The sequence below is a fragment of the Oncorhynchus clarkii genome, chromosome 22, assembly GCF_045791955.1.
Source record: "Oncorhynchus clarkii lewisi isolate Uvic-CL-2024 chromosome 22, UVic_Ocla_1.0, whole genome shotgun sequence".
In the NCBI taxonomy this organism is placed as follows: domain Eukaryota; kingdom Metazoa; phylum Chordata; class Actinopteri; order Salmoniformes; family Salmonidae; genus Oncorhynchus; species Oncorhynchus clarkii.
Genome location: NC_092168.1, coordinates 16,928,172 through 16,945,154, shown reverse-complemented (window position 1 = coordinate 16,945,154; position 16,983 = coordinate 16,928,172). Strand labels below are relative to the sequence as shown.

Below are 16,983 nucleotides of genomic sequence, written 5' to 3'. Positions count from 1 at the left end.
TCCAACCTTTTTATGTGTGTAAAGTTTATGGCGGATAAAAAAATGTCATGAAGGACCTGCTGGTAAACTTTCCAAATATCGACAAAACAAAATACACTAGACAAGGTGGGATCTATTTGTGTCTGTGAAATGAATTAGACAAGAAATGTTGATGGAAACGCTTACATCATCATATTGTAGTAAACTTGGAGTCACGTGATGACATCTTGTGTGGTCCTCCCACTAGGACTTGTCGGGATGCAGTTTTTTGGTCTACAGATGAAATAAGTTACGATGAACTTCACAGGGTGGTGAATGTGCAAGGTGATGAGCTTGACGGGTACATGAGAAGACGCATGAGACCATAGGCCTACTGGTAAAATGGTAAAATTGTAAAACATTTAGTTGGTGGTACAGTAACCGAAAAAGGTTGGGAACCACTTGTGTAGGCTAATACTGCACTGTATCTGTGAGCTGTTGGCTCGAGTCCATGTGCCAATACCAGAGTGGGAACACGCTATATAATGCAAACATTTTCATCAGTTGAAAAAATGTCCAGGAAACACTTAACTTGTATTTTTTATTCGGTATATGGGAATTTAACTGCAAAATGTATTTTTATGTGCACTGCATCATCACTTTTATCTGCAACAAGTCAATTTGATGGAAACACATCTTGTTTTCGTGCGGATTTTAGAATATTCACATTAAAATGTGTTGCCAATTGGATGGAAACCTAGTTAGTGTAGTCATGTTTGTCAAATATGTACGTTGAAAACACAATGTGTATCATAACAACTTATTTTTGTTTGTAGGGCATCATCTATGAAATCTCATTTGAAAATGTTGATCCACAACGTGAAAATCCACATAACGTGAAGTGTTCCAAAAACACATGATTTCACATGTGCCGAACATATGGAAATGTCACGTGACATTTCCATATGTTCGGCACGTGAAATCATGTGGTTTTTCCGTAAGAGGCAGAGGGTTAGAGCAAGGAGCAACACATTTTTGATGACCTAGCCTGAATGTTTAATCCACAGGTAATGGTTTTCAGAGGTGTCTATTCATACATTCCCCAGATGGGAAGGACTAATGCCAGATTTCTGGCTGTACAGAGTGAGCCTGTGCTTGAGAGATTATAGCGGAAATACAGATTCCAACATCAACAGTCATTAGTGGGTGCCCACGTCCCAAATGGCACCCTATTCCCTATATAGTGCCCTACTTTTGACCAGGGCCCATAGGGTTACAATATGTAGATTAGAAAATAATATGCACACACCTATGCATGTACAGAGCATTCAAGTATTCAAACGCTTGACTTTTTTTTATTTTTATTATTTTACAGCCTTGTTCTAAAATGGATTAAATCGTTTTTTCCCTCATAAATCTGCACACTATACCCCATAATGACATAGCAAAAAAAAGATTATAGAGGTATTCGGACCCTTTACTCAGTACTTTGTTGAAGCACCTTTGGCAGCGATTACAGCATTGAGTCTTCTTGGGTATGACGCTACAAGCTTGACACACCTTTATTTGGGGAGTTTCTTCCATTCTTCTCTGCAGATCCTCTCAAGCTCTGTCAGGGTGGATGGGGAGCATCGCTGCACAGCTATTTCGAGGTCTCTCCAGAGATGTTAGATCGGGTTCAAGTCAGGGCTCTGGCTGGGCCACTCGAATACATTCAGAGACGTCCCGAAGCCACTCCTGCGTTGTATTGGCTGTGTGCTTAGGGTCGGTATCCTGTTAGAAGGTGAACCTTCACCCCAGTCTGAGGTCCTAAACGTTCTGGAGCAGGTTTTCATCAAGGATCTCTCTGTACTTTGCTCCGTTCATCTTTCCCTCGATCCTGACTAGTCTCCCAGTCCCTGCCACGGAAAAACATCTCCACAGCATGATGCTGCCACGACCATGCTTCACCGTAGGGATGGTGCCAGGTTTCCTACAGACATAATGCTTGGCATTCAAGCCAAAGAGTTCAATCTTGGTTTCATAAGACCAGAGAATCTTGTTACTCATTGTCTGAGAATCTTTGAGTGCCTTTAGGCAAACTCCCAAGTGGGCTGTCATGTACCTTTTACTGAGGAGTGTCTTCCGTCTGGCCACTCTACCATAAAGGTCTGATTGGTGGAGTGCTGCAGATATGATTGTCCTTCTGGAAGGTTCTCCCATCTCCACAGAGGAACTCTGGAGCTCTGTCAGAGTGACCATCGGGTTCTTGGTCACCTCCCTGACTGTTCAGTTTGGCCGGCGGCCAGCTCTAGGAAGAGTCTTGGTGGTTCCAAACTCCTTCCATTTAAGAATGATGGAGGCCACTGTGTTCTTGGGGACCTTCAATGCGGCAGACATTTTTTGGTACCCTTCCCCAGATCTGGGCCTCGACACAATCCTGTCTTGGTATCCCTACGGACAATTCCTTCGACCTCATTGCTTGGCTTTTGCTCTGACATGCACTGTCAACTGTGGGACCTTATATAGACAGATGTGTGCCTTTCCAAATCATGTCCAATCGATTGAGTTTACCACAGGTGGACTCCAATCAAGTTGTAGAAACTTCTCAAGAATGATCAATGGAAACAATATGCACCTGTGCTCAATTTCGAGTCTCATAGCATAGGGTCTGAATACTTATGTAAATATAAGAAATAAGGTATTTCTGGTTTTTATTTTAAAATACATTTGCACAAAAAAAAAGTTTTTAATTTCTCATTATGGGTGTGTAGATTGATGAGGGAAAAAATAATTTAATACATTTTCGAATAAGGCTGTAATGTAACAAAATGTTGAAAAGGTGAAAGGGTCTGAATTCTTTCCGAATGCACTGTACACATGCACACATCGCGTAGACACACACATTCATATGCACACACGCACACACTCAGAGACTCTGGATGATCTACAGAACAGAAGTGTTGGCTGCAGTCTTTGTTTGTGAGAGTGGTTTTAGATGAATTGAATGTTTACGTCTCTCTCAGGATGTGAGATGGAAATAAAGACCAGATTGGTGCCATTCGTTTTCTGAGTGGAGAATTTCTTTTTGAGTTCCTAACACCTCTTTGCATGCTCCTTTTTTTTTTTTACACCATGAGTACAATTTATTAACCCTTACTAGGCTGGTCTATAGTAGGTCCCTGGTCAAGGTACTACAGTAAATATACATGGTCATTCTAGAACAGGAGTGGGCAAACTACATTCAATCCGACGGGAGGTTTGAGTATTTTTTTTACAAACTTTTGATGGGGGAATTATTATTTCGTGAAAAAAAGAATGTGCGTCCCTCTGTTGAATTTCAAAATCCCAATGTGGCCCTCGAGCCAAAAAGTTTGCCCATCCCTGTTCTAGAACATGAGCCGAAGAACACATTGTGGAACATAGAGATGAGAACACTCCACTCCAAGGTTGTTCCAGGACAACCCTGAATTCTAGAACACCAGAAACAGAGTGATGTAATCAATCCAGCATGGGCCGGACCAATCTCCAGATCAAACCAGTCCAGAACGCTTTTAGCTTCATCTTGAATAAAACCCCAACCAAGTCCAGCTTAAGTAGGTGGATTCAGAACTGTACAGTCACGAAGAGTGAAGTCCATCGCCTGATGATCCAACAAGGTTCTAATCAGGCTGGCCCATTTATAAGGCAGCCATCGTAACCGGTTTCAAAACAACATGTTTTAACAGGCCATCTGCACGCAATAACCGAGAGAAAAGAGCAGCTGGAAAATTTAACTGTCAGCAGCAGGTCTACAAGCTCTGTCAGTTTGTAGAGCAGCAGACGGATGCCATCGTTGTATTGAAATATGACTCCATCTTCTTCTCAGAGATGGTTGTGTTTTCTTGTCCAGAGTCCTCTTGAGGACAGATAATAGTGTTTTGTTTTTTCCTGCACTGTAGAAATGCACCATATAGACACACATTGAAAAGCAGCACAGCTCTCTGCACATCAAGCCCATTCAGTAACATCTGGGTGGATGGAGCTCTTGTAGGCACCTGTGTCATCCATCCAGCCCAGTCTAGTTTCCACAGATCTAGCTCTGAGCTCAGAGCCTACAGGTCTAGTATATGAAGGTGAGGAGGCAGTCCTGTTGGGGCTCCGGGGGTTGATCCAGGGCGGTGGAGGGGTGTAGGGGCAGGCGGGGGAAGTATTGGAAGAGGGTGGACATGGGAGTGGCACTCACACTGTAGGCCTTCAGGGACGACAACCCATTTAGCACTGACACATCCAGGATGGATACATGGAGAACGGAGGAGGGGAAGGCGGGGTCAGTGGAGGAGAGGTACCCCATCCCCTCCATATCCCTACTCCTAGAGGAGATGGTGAGGACCTGCTCCAGGTGTGGAGCGTCCTGGGCAGCACTGTGGACCCTCAGCCTACGGAGGCCAAACAGGGCTAGGTACTGGTTGGGGATGGCCAGGGTGCCAGTGCCACAGAACGACAGGCGGAGGTCGAGCACCACGCTGCCATTCAGCAGCTCTGTGAGAACCCAGGGCTCTCTGAGCCACACAGTCAGTCCGCCCTGCTCCCTCAGGCCACCGGGGGTCAGCTTGGAGCGCAGCACAGTGTGGCAGCTGCACAGCAGGTTGGCCAGCGCCTCGTCACAGTCCTGGATGTGGGCGGAGCAGCTGCAGTTCCGCAGGCTGTTGCCGGTGCTGTCAAAGAGCAGGGTGCTGTTGCCGGGGCCTGTGGTCAGGGTGACAGTTGAGGGGAGGAGTAGAACCCACAGAGTCCACAGCAACAGGGCACGGGGACGGCACCAAGAGGAAGCCCTGTTTAGAAACATCTCCAAGGCAACCAGTTGGACTACATCTTCACCGAGGGGATATCCTGAAGGTTGTATGCAAATCTGCATGATAGGAGAGAAAGTTATGTAAGTACATGTTTTTAAGGAGCTTCGGGTGTATACAAGGTTGAAATCACAACGTAGACACCAAGACCAATTCATAAACAAAGCTAAATCGAAAGCAAGACAAATCATACCAGTGGGAAAAATGAGTCAGATTGCTCTCTGCCTCTTCGTCACAAAGAACACACAATTATACAGACACTCACTTAATAGCACATGATCATAATAGCACATGATCCATAGCTGTTCTGTCCTACAGTAACCTACCTAGCTGCTACTGATTAACATCTCCAGTTTATTGGTTTAAGGGCTGTGAGAGACAGCCAGCTGAATTCAGTCTGGCTACCGCAGACGCAATTGAGACACTTATTTTTTTGCTCCACTACTTTATTAGGGTGAGGTCCTTCCAGGCCCTGGGCTACTGCAGATGGCATTTGGCTGTCTATAAAAGTGGCTGCGCCGCGCTGCGGTAAAGGCTGTGGCCAGCCACATTAAAAATAAAACACTGCCTCTTTCTTTCCCCATTGAGGAGCGAAGGAAAAGTGGGATGAATAAGCCATCTTGACTTCAGGAAGCAAGGACTTTCCGATGCTGTGATTGGCATCACGGTTGGACATAATGTACGTAGATGGGAAAAAAAGAAAGATTGATCTGGTCACAAAGAACCCTTTTTATTTTTCTCTTATATAAACTGCGTATAGCGCTTATCAGGGTTTCAGTTGCTAAAACAGTGCCATATTCAGACTATATTTTCTCTCTAACTTAAGAGGATATATTTGTTTGAAAACCCAGCCTTGCAGAGGATTGGCTATGCCGATCCCAATCCTCATCTTAGCATCAACATGTATTATCCATCACACAGCACAAAACAATTCTCAGTCTTTAGACAGAATATGCCACTGGCCTTAAATCTAAACCTAAACCTCAGCAGCTTCATACAACACGGTGTAAACTTACTACCATTCTGTGCTAAGTGTCTGACTGCTTCGAAATCCCTCTGCCTGCAGCCACTGTATCCTTCAGTCACCTGACCCCTGCTAAGTACACAGAACCACAGCCCAGTCTTCATTACCGGAGCCCAAGCTCTAATAGACTACTGTTCCCTTCCTCCTCCAGACCACAACCCTGACTCACAGGTCTGCAATACTCAAAGCCTATGCAGCGCTATAAACTCCTGTTTAGATATCTCCCTCCTTATTTCCACTCCTTTACTGTCCAAGTCTCACTCATCTCGCTCTCCAGAGTTATTCTCCCTCTGCCCTACTATCTTCTTCTCTCTCTCCCTCCTTTCCTCATTTCCCTCCCTTCGCCGCAGGCTCCAGCTGCAGGGCCGGATGCTGAAGGAGAGGGAGGGCGGGAGGGAGGGAAGGTGGCTGCTGTTCCAGACAGCTATGAGGAGAGGCACAGAGCATTCCTCTGACATCATGTTCCACATGCGGCCGCAAGCAGGCACCCAATTCCCCCCTCTCCCCCTTTCTCCCTCTCTCTCCCCCTTTCTCTGCCTCTCCAAATCCTCTCTCCTTTTCCCTCCCTCGTTTTCTATGTCTGTTACGTATACACACATGCGCACACAGACATAAGGCAGGCACTTTAACAGATTCCCGTATGATAAATGACTCAAGGTGTGGCTTGACTATTAAATGTATGGCTACTTACAGGGATGGCGGTGGTCAGGGAGGCATGTTGTCGTCCTCTCTGCTTCTCAGATGTTAGCCTTTTAGCTCTGCTCCTGACGCAGCAACTTAGCCTTCCACATCTGCTGGGAGACACGCTGGAACTCCGCACCCCTGTCTAGCAGACGCAAGGGTGAGAAACGGTCAGCCCAGACAGAGAAGCAGAGAGAGGAGGGGGGGACAGAGAGCAGGGGGGAGAAAAAGAGGAGAGGAGAAAGAAAGATAGAGAGGACTTAGGCTTACTCTCTGAACACGGGATACCACGGACAGTCTTCAGTGATGACATGACGGACACAAATTCTCTGCCCATTTTCTCCCCATGTCACTCGCTTTCACTCCCTCCCTCCCTTATTTCCTCCCTCTCTCTCTCCTCCTCTTCTTCTAACTGCACCTTCCTCTCCATGTCAGTGATGTATCTCAAGCTTCCACCTGCAGTTAGAATATGGTACTACTAAAAACATTTTTATCACTCCAATTCAGACTAATCGAGACCACTTACATGATTAAAATAGCATATCTATCCAATCATGTTATCTGACTCCCATACATTTCATCTGAAATGTTTTCAACTAATACAAGCTGCAAAAAAAGGAGACAATATAGCCAATGTGCATTACATTCTTGTCCTTTGAAAAGCTATGTAGACTTGGATTTTAAACAGGAGTCTGTTGGCCTGTGACAGGGTAACGGAAGTACACAGTGGTCTCTTCACGTCATACACTAGAGGGAGAAGACCCATGGACACATGGCCTGATGGTCCTCATTAATATTACTGCCGTTACTGAGTGTGTTTGTGTGTATGTGTTCCAACTAGTACATAAAACACATTCTTTCCCAGAGAAACACACATGCATATGTAAAAGAAAAACACCAACCAAAAAAACAGGCGCACAATAAATATACTTATACTCATGTATACTGTATCTCTTTGAATCAACAACTGATACACAGCAAAAATACCCTGTGTTAAATTAACACTCAAAGTGTGGACTTGAATAGACACTGAAGAGTGTTTTTGTTTTTTACTAGGCAAGTTATTTAAGAGCAAATTCTTATTTACAGGCGCAGAATGACAGATTTTTGCCTTGTCAGCTCGGAATATCGATACAGCTACCTTTCGGTTACTGGCCTAACACTAACCACTAGGCTACCTGTCGCCCCGAATTAACACATTGCTAAGTGTAAAGCTTGATTTCCATATTTCCCAGAGTGCTTTGCCATTCAAGTGAGTTGTAGAGTTACCACCCATGATTGATTTTGTTAACTACAGAGACATGGTTGTTTCATTCATCTATTTTCAGTCCTATGGGCATCACTGAGTGAGATCCTAAGTGGACATGTCATCGTTAATATTTTATTATTTAAAGGTCCTGAACAGTCATTCTGAAAATGTGTTTTTCTTTCACGGCTAACTACCAGCAGTGTTGTAGTAAAATCAGCTCAAGAAAATTTGGTGATCCACAAAACAACTCAAACAACATTGAAATTGCATGTCTCTTGTGATGCGGTTCACAGCAGCACTGAAGGACATGTTGATTTGACAACTGCTTCTATGATGTTGGTTCCAAGGCGGTACTTATTTAAATTAGGTAAGATAATATCAAGTTACCATTAGGTGTATTAAAATGAGAGTTGGGATGATGTCACCTTGTCCCCTTTATAATGAATTCAAGTTTGACATGGGGAAGGTACCAGTAACTTTATGATCAAACTTTATCAATGTAGAAGCAACAGTCAATTTTCATACTTTAGTCATCACACTTTGATCTGGTTTCATCCAAATATCATCCAAACATGATTTTGACTGTTCATCACGACCTTTAACAATGTTCCAGTGTCTATACAGGTCCACACTTTGCGTTAATTTAACACTGGAGAATTTGCTGTGAGACGGAAGCAGGAAACTACTAACATTGTGAAACTGAGGTGTGAAAAGAATGCAGACATGAAAAAAATATTTATGTCGGTAACAGCAATGGTCAAACAAACTACAATATAACTACCCACCTCTCCTGTTTGTCTTCCTAGGAATGTTGTGACATAGGGGCTCATGGGTAAATCTCAACGTCCCACAGGCTTGTTCCACTGAACAGATACATCATTATAAAGCACCATGCATGATTTGTACCATTCAAACCCTCTCAGTCATGACTCACTCACCAAAGCACACTAATACACTGTTTACTGACTAATATGTTAGCATGTTTACCTCATTGAGAGTAGGGACACATTCATTCATTCATGTTTGTGTTTGTGTGGCGCCGTTGTTGCTAGTAACCAAGAAAACTGTCCACTGCAGGGATGACAAAACAGATGGAAAGTTAGGCTTTTCCACCGAGGGCCAGTGCTTGAGTGAGATTACTTCCTGCCTGCGTGGTTCCAGTAAGTGTCTGGGCGAGAGAGGAGACGAGATGCCAACGTGGTTGCCAGGACAGTGGAACACACTGCGACCCTGCCGGCCATGTAAAAAATCCCATGGGTGGGTTGCTGGGCCTATCCAAAACATACACACACAATCCCAAGGCCTAGTGGGTGATGTGTCTGGATGCTCCAATTTTTTTTTAAATTATATTATTTTATATCCTATTTCTATCCTAATCCTTGATATCCTTTGTCTGTGCTTATGGACTGTCCTCTTAAATTCAAACCATCAGTTTTAAATGGGGTTCAAGTCTGGAGACTGATATGGGCATGGCAAATTTTGATTTTTGTGGTCAATTAGGACCCAAATGGAGCCCTAGATGTCTTTTGGTAGATAACATAAAATCCTTGAAGATAACACAATTCTGGTAATTTACTGGAAAACTTAAGTTTCCAGTAATATATCCCCCTTTTGAAACCCTATTCTGCTGAGCCATGTAATGTCATGTATTGTGTAATGTCATGTAATGTATGTGGTACTACTTAAGTTGTTTTTTGGGGGTATCTGTACTTTACTTTACTAATTATATTTTTGGCAATTTTTTACTTTTACGTCACTACATTCGTAAAGAAAATAATGTACTTTTTACTCCCCACATTTTCCCTGACACCCTAAAGTACTCATTACATTTTGAATACTTAGCAGGACAAGACAATGGTCCACTTCACGCACTTATCAAGAGAATACGCGGTCATCTCTACTGCCTCTGATCTGGTGTACTCACTAAACACAAATGCAGTGTGTGTTGGAGTGTGCCCCTGGCTATCCATACATTTTAAAAACAAAGCACACACATCCCTCTTTTCAGTTCGCTGCAGCTAGCGACTGAAATTAGCTGCAAAAAACACTCAAACTGAACAGTTTTATCTCCTTCGGTTCGTTAAAAAACTCAATCATGGACACTTACTGACAGTTGTGGCTGCTTCGCGTGATGTATTGTCGTCTCCACCTTCTTGCCTTTTGTGCTGTTGTCTGTGCCCAATAATGTTTGCACCATGTTTTGTGCTGCTACCATGTTGTGCTGCTGCCATGTTGTGTAGCTACCATGTAGTTGTCAACTTGTGTTGCTACCATGCTGTGTTGCTGCCATGCTCTGTTGTTGTCTTAGGTCTCTCTGTATGTAGGGTTGTGGTGTCTCTCTTGTTGTGATGTGTGTATTGTTTATTTGATTTGGAATCCTAGCCCCAGTCCAGGAGGCCTTTTGGTAGGCCGTCTTTGTAAATAAGAATTAGTTCTTAACTGACTAAATAAAGGTTTAAAAATTAATACACATAAAAAATGTGCCATCTGCTTTGCTTAAAATAAGACAATTTAAATGATTTATTCTTTAACTTTAACTTTTGATACTTAAATGTATTTGATCAATTACATTTACTTTGATACTTGAGTATCAACTTTTACTCAAGTAGTATTTTACTGGGTAACTTTTACTTGATTTGATTTTCCTTGAGTAACTTTCTATTAACGTATCTATACTTTTACTCAGGAATGGAAATTAGGTACTTTTACCACCACTGCATGTAGGTCACCGTCTTATCCATCTCTTACTGTAAATGTCATATTCTGACTTGATGGTCACATTCATAGTGGGCACTATTCCATTTTCATAAATATAAGGGTACTACTTCGGTGGCAGGTAGCCTAGTGGTTAGAGTGTTGGGACAGTACCTGAAAGGTTGCTGATTCGAATCCCCAAGCTGACGAGTTAAATATTTTTTTCTGCCCCTGAACAAGGTAGTTAGCCCACTGTACCCTGGTAGGCTGTCATTGTAAATAATCATTTGTTCTTAATTGACTTGCCTAGTTAAATAAATACAAAATCAATTTCATTAAAAAAATGGTAAACAAAAGGTCAAAATGAGTCATCATCAGAAAATGTTTTGTCAAGGGCGTGTGTGTAGGGAGCTGGAACTGTAAGACCTGTTATGGATAATCAGGGGCGTAGGAGCGACTCTGACATTGTGGCACTCTGGTACAGCCTTATCAGTCTTAGGGCCATGGCCATTTATACTGTACTGAATAGCAGTATTACTGTGGATATATTCAAGTAAACAACCATTGTGTACTGTCTGCTACTGTATGATTCATTTCCTTGTGTCAGGTTGTTACTACTGCTGCTATACATGCTGTATGGTCTTCTTATGGCTGGGGGGTAGTATTGAGTAGCTTGGATGAATAAGGTGCCCAAAGTAAACTGCCTGCTCCTCAGTCTCAGTTGCTAATATATGCATATTATTATTAGTATTGGATAGAAAACACTCTGACGTTTCTAAAACTGTTTGAATGATGTCTGTGAGTATAACAGAACTCATATGGCAGGCAAAAACCTGAGGAGAAATCAAAACAGGAAGTGAGAAATCTGAGTCTGGAATGTACTCAACAGTTTCCATTGAAATCCGCTTGAGATATGAATGATGTTGCACTTTCTATGGCTTCCACTAGATGTCAACCGTCTATAGAAATTTGAATGAGGCTTCTACTGTGTTTTGGGACTGAATGACAGCAGAATAAATTCGGTGTCTGGCAGTCAGCCATTTTGTGGTCATGCGCATTGCACATGATAGCGACCTGTGTTCCATGGCTCCTGAAAACACAAAGGAATACTCCAGTTGGAACCTTATTGAAGATTAATGTTGAAAACATCCTAATGATTGATTCTGTACTTAGTTTGAAATGTTTCTTCGACCTGTAATATAACTTTTTGAAGTTTTTGTCCAACGTAACGCTGACCAGAACGAGCGTTTGGATATGTATACCAAACGAGCTAACAAAAGTAGCTAATTGGACATAAATAATGGACATTATTGAACAAATCAAGCATTTATTGTGGACCTGGGATTCCTTGGAGTGCATTCTGATGAAGATCATCAAAGGTAAGGGAATATTTAGCATGTAATTAATGGTTTATGTTGACTACAACATGGCGGCTATTTTGACTTGATTGTTCTGAGAGCCGTCTCAGATTATTACATGGCTTGCTTTTTCAGTACAGTTTAAAAATAAATCTGACACAGCAGTTGCATTAAGGATAGGCATATCTATAATTCCATGTGTATAACTTGTATTATCATCTACATTTATGATGAGTATTTCTGTTGAATCGATGTGGCTATGCAAAATCACTGGATGTTTTTGGAACTAGTGAATATTACGCGCCAATGTAAACTCAGATTTTTTTTAATATAAATATGAACTTTATCAAACAAAACATACATGTATTGTGTAACATGATGTCCTATGAGTGTCATCTGATGAAGATCATCAAAGGTTAGTGATTCATTTTATCTCTATTTGTGGTTTTTATGACTCCTCTCTTTGGCTGGAAAATTGGCTGTGTTTTATTGTGACGGTGCTGACCTAACATAATCGTTTGTGGTGCTTTCGCCGTAAATCCTATTTGAAATCGGACACTGTGGTGGGATTAACAACAAGAATACCTTTTAAAACGGTATAAGATACATGTATGTTTGAGGAATTTTAATTATGAGATTTCTGTTGTTTTGAGTTTGGCGCCCTGCACTTTCAGTGGCTGTTGTCATATCATCCCGTTAACGGGATTGCAGCCCAAAGAGGTTTTAAAACGTGACAGAATATTGTCTACTTATAATACAGTTATTAAATTGCAATAATAACCAGCAACATACACAGTTAAAAAATGTCAAACTGAAATAAATCAATCTCCACTGTTATCTTAAATAAAATATCATGGCTGCCTCTCTCCTGAAGTTAAGGCATGCAATGCACCCTCTAGATCAAGGGTGTGTGACGACCCTCCCACTCTGTATGCCGAATTCTTTCTCTTTGCTCTTGTTTTCCTTAATAGGATGTCGGTGGGCGGAGCCGGGAGGGGTGTCAGCGAAATGGGACACACCTGGGCCCGGGTGTAAATACACTGTTTCCCCATAAATAGACCTTTTCCCCATTCATTGAGGAGACACTCTCCATGCAGACACACTGTTGAATTTTAGTTGTGGCGGTTTTGGTTCTTTGCTTTGGTTGTTTGCTTTGGCACCTTTCAACACCCCTCATTATTACATCTATGCAAGCAACCAGTCACTTACACTACTGACTACGTACACCATTGTTAATTGTATATTATGTACTTAAGTTAATAAATATATTTTTGTTATTCCTTATCTCTACGTTGTCTCCCTTTTTTGTTACGGGCTTCTAGCTGGTTCGTGACAGGTATCAAACTTATTCCATGGAGGGCCTACTGTCTGCTGGTTTTTAGCTTTTCCTTTCAATTAAAGACCAAGACAACCAGGTGAGAGGAGTTCGTTACTAATTAGTGACCTTAATTGATCAAGTACAAGGGAGGAACGGAAAGCCACAGACACGGCCCTATGTGGAATGAGTTTGACGTGCTCTAGACCAGTTTTTTGGGGGGTATCTATACTTTACTAATTATATTTTTGACAACTTTTATTCCACTACATTCTTAAATGTACTTTTTACTCAATACATGTTCCCTGTCACCCAGAAGTACTTGTTACATTTTGCATGGTTAGCAGGACAGAAAAATTGTCCAATTCACACACTTATGAAGAGAACATCTCTGGTCATCCGTACTGCCTCTGATCTGGCAGACTCACTAAACACAAATGCTTAGTTTGTAAATGATGTTAGTGTGCCTCTGGCTATACGTAACTAAAAGAAAAGCATCATCTGGCTTGGTTAATATAGGGAATTTGAAATGATTTATACTTTTCATACTTCAGTGTATTTGAGCAATTTCATTTACTTTTGATACTTAAGTATATTTAAAACCAAATACTTTGACTTTTACTAAAGTCATATTTTACTGGGTTACTTTCACATCAGTCATTTTCTATTATCTACTTTTTCTACCACTGCTCTAGACTTAAGATGCTATCATTGAATCAGAAATCATATACAGCAGTGTCTCCCAAACCAAACACTGTGTAGTGCTAGGACAAACATCAAAATTTGCACCCAGGGGTGGCCCCAGGACCGAGTTGAGGAAACCTTTATATACAGTGCCTTTAGAAAGTCTTCATAGCCCCTTGACTTTTTCCACATTTTGTTGTGTTACAGCCTGAACTTTAAATTGATTAAATTGAGATTGTCATTGTCCTACTAATTAATAAATAAAAAAATCTGAAATGTCTTGAGACAAAGTATTCAAACGTTTTATGGCATGCCTAAATAAATTCAGGAGTAACAATTAACTTAGGTCACATAACTTGCATGGACTCCGTCTGTGTGCAATAGTGATTTTGAATGACTACCTCATCTCTGTACCCCACACATACAATTATCTGTAAGGTCCCCCAGTCTAGCAAACACAGATTCAACCACGAAGACCAGGGAGGTTTTCAATACATCACAAAGAAGGGTGCCTATTGGTAGATATTTGTTTCTCCATATATATATATATATATATATATATTTTTACCAGTACATGTTACCTTCAGACAAGTCCCGTGACACTTGTGGGGGTCACATTCGTTTGTAGCCCAAACGGTATGGATGCTACAAACAGAAGTTACACACTGGTGTGTCAATCGACTCTCGGGGGATAAAAACAATGTGCATTTTCCCACCAGAGATGTTTCTATTAAATTGATTTGATGCAGATAAGGCTGTGTGTGAAGACATAGTGCAAATAACAATACCTTTTGATATTCAATTCCTATGTACTGAATAAAAAATACAAGTTACATGGTTTTCCATCGCATTTTCAAAATTACTGATGGTTTTCTCACAAAAAATGTATTCGCGTTATATTGCGAGTGTGTCCACTATGGTATTCAGAGGTATCTGCACGCTGTTGGCTAGAGCGCACGTATAGCCTACATGATGATATTATTATTATGGACAAAAGAGCAAGATTATCATGACACCAGAATAAGACCCTCAGAAATGAGCATCAAGCTCATCACCGTGCACTTTCACCACCCTGTGAAGTTAATCATCATTTATTCAATCTGTAGCCTAATAAACGGCATGCTTTCCCGACGAGTCATAATGGGAGGGCCACACAACATGCCAAGTTTACTTCGATATGAAGGTTATTATATTAACATTAGCTCATAAAAGCGTTTCCTCCATTTCTTGCTAAATACATTTTACAGACTCAAAAAGAACCCACCTTTTCTAGCATATTTTATTTTGCCAAACGTTTGGAAAGATAACCAAAAAAGGTTCTGTTTCCATCAGACCTGTCATGTCATTTATTTTATCTGACATATACTTTACTCGCATAAAAAGGTTGGATGGAAACCTGGTTAGTGACTGACATAAGAGAAAAACTGCTGATGCACAACCACATTTCACAATTGCACCTTGTGTATTCTACTTTTCTAACTCAACAGTAAATTGACTGACTTCCTAAGAAAAGAAAAAAAAGCATTTGTTTCCACTCTGGTGGAACGGGCTTCCTTATTCTATGTAGTTTCTATTTTACTTTAGCATTTAGCATTTTTTTAAATCTCTTTTCCTGCACGTCAATGTTGGTAAATGATTGTTTTGAAGACTGCTATCCACCACACCGTTGCTCTCACGTACTGACCATGACCAGAACATTACAAAGAGCCAACAGCCCACACCCAATCTGTTGTAGAGACACTCATAAACCGCTGCTTAATTATTTCCTAAAGTCTACCACATTCCAGACAGTGTGTGATGGGCTGGCAGCGCTAGCTGACACTCATCCACTTACCTAGCAGCTAATTCTAAAATTTTACATTTTCCTGTTTGGTGTGTTCTATATGTTATTATTAGGGCCCTTTGTTTTGGACAATCTTGTCACATGACCTAGATTTTATCCTTTATTTAAAGCTTTTTCATCAAACTGTCCCATTTTCATTTTATGTTAGATGGTCCAGCACCATCCTCAGACAATTACTTTCATTTCATTTTTCATGGGTGGTAACTCTAAAATTCACTCGAAAGGCAAGGCACTCTGGGAAATATTTGAATACAGTTTTACACTAAGCAGTGTATTAATTTAACACTGGTTCCAGTGTGTATATGGTCCTACTGTTTCATTGGAGAATATTCTGTGCTTTCTTTTCTATTCTTTATCTCTATCGATCTGTACTCTGCCTCTCTCTTTCTCCACCTCCCCTCTATCACCAACTCTCTCCCTCCTCTCTGGGTCATTTTTAGGCAGGTGGTGCGTCCCATCAGTTGTAGAAAATGAAGAGGTCGTTGTCAGCAACAAAATGTGACGGTGTTCTACTGTGGGGGTAGGTTTTTTTTTGTTCTCCCCCTCCCTGGAAAGGTGAACAGTAAGACACAGTTACTGGAACTAAAACAAAAAGAGTTCTAGAAATGAGTCATACCTATCTGACACACACCCACCAGAAAAAACACAAATAACACACACAGACCCACCCACTAGGCACAGGCGTCAATTCAATGTCTATTCCACATTTGTTCAACAAAATTGAATTGAAATTCTATCTCTGCGTTGTTGGGAAGGGCCCGTAAGTAAGTATTTATTTCAATGTTAGTCTAACCTGTTGTTTACGAAGCATGGGACGAATAACATTTTATTTGACTTACCTATTTGTTAATGAGAAGTCTTCAGCTTTCCATTCTTTCTCTCTTTCCCTGCTCCCTTATTCTTTCTCTTTATTTTCAACCTTTCTCTCTCCTTCTCTTTGTCTTTAAGTTGTCTGTGTGATCTCCCTTTCACCGAGTCCACTTCTTCTATCCCTTGGGAATTCTGCTTCAAATGTGCAACGATCAGGGTTGGAATGTTCGAGTCTCTCTCACTGAGTCCAGTCCTCTCACCCACCCCTCTCCCCGTTCCCAGTGTACCCATAGCAACCCCTACCAAAGCCACTGGCCAGCCTGTTTCATTATTTCACCAGCGGGACAAGGGCTCCCTTTCTGCAGGCTCCCACTGAACTATTAATTAGTGTGTATGTGTGTTAAAAGTAGAAAAAGTATGGAAATGTGAATCTGGACGATCAAAACTAAGTGTATGTGTGTCTCCCTCAGTATACTTTCTAAGTACACAGGGGTGTGTGTGTGTGCTGTCCGTTGGGTTCTAAAGCAAACAGAAGACCAAGTGGGTCCGGGCCAGC

The 16,983-nt window shown here is 41.5% G+C and overlaps 1 protein-coding gene across 2 annotated transcripts; it reads right to left on the bottom strand.

Moving 5' to 3' along the window:
- Positions 1–548: 548 nt before the first annotated feature.
- LOC139380256 (exosomal polycystin-1-interacting protein-like) lies at positions 549–16,583 on the bottom strand. 2 transcript variants are annotated; one of them, XM_071122799.1, is made up of 3 exons: positions 16,457–16,583; positions 6,485–6,619; positions 549–4,828 (listed from the first exon to the last, which is right to left on the bottom strand). In XM_071122799.1, exon 3 carries the CDS (start codon positions 4,763–4,765, stop codon positions 4,040–4,042), a length of 726 nt encoding a protein of 241 aa, XP_070978900.1. In that variant the 5' UTR covers positions 4,766–4,828; positions 6,485–6,619; positions 16,457–16,583; the 3' UTR covers positions 549–4,039. The 2 variants fall into 2 exon arrangements, with proteins under 2 accessions (XP_070978900.1, XP_070978899.1); XM_071122798.1 differs by lacking the exon at positions 16,457–16,583 and adding an exon at positions 6,745–6,919.
- Between the last annotated feature and the right edge of the window lie 400 nt (positions 16,584–16,983).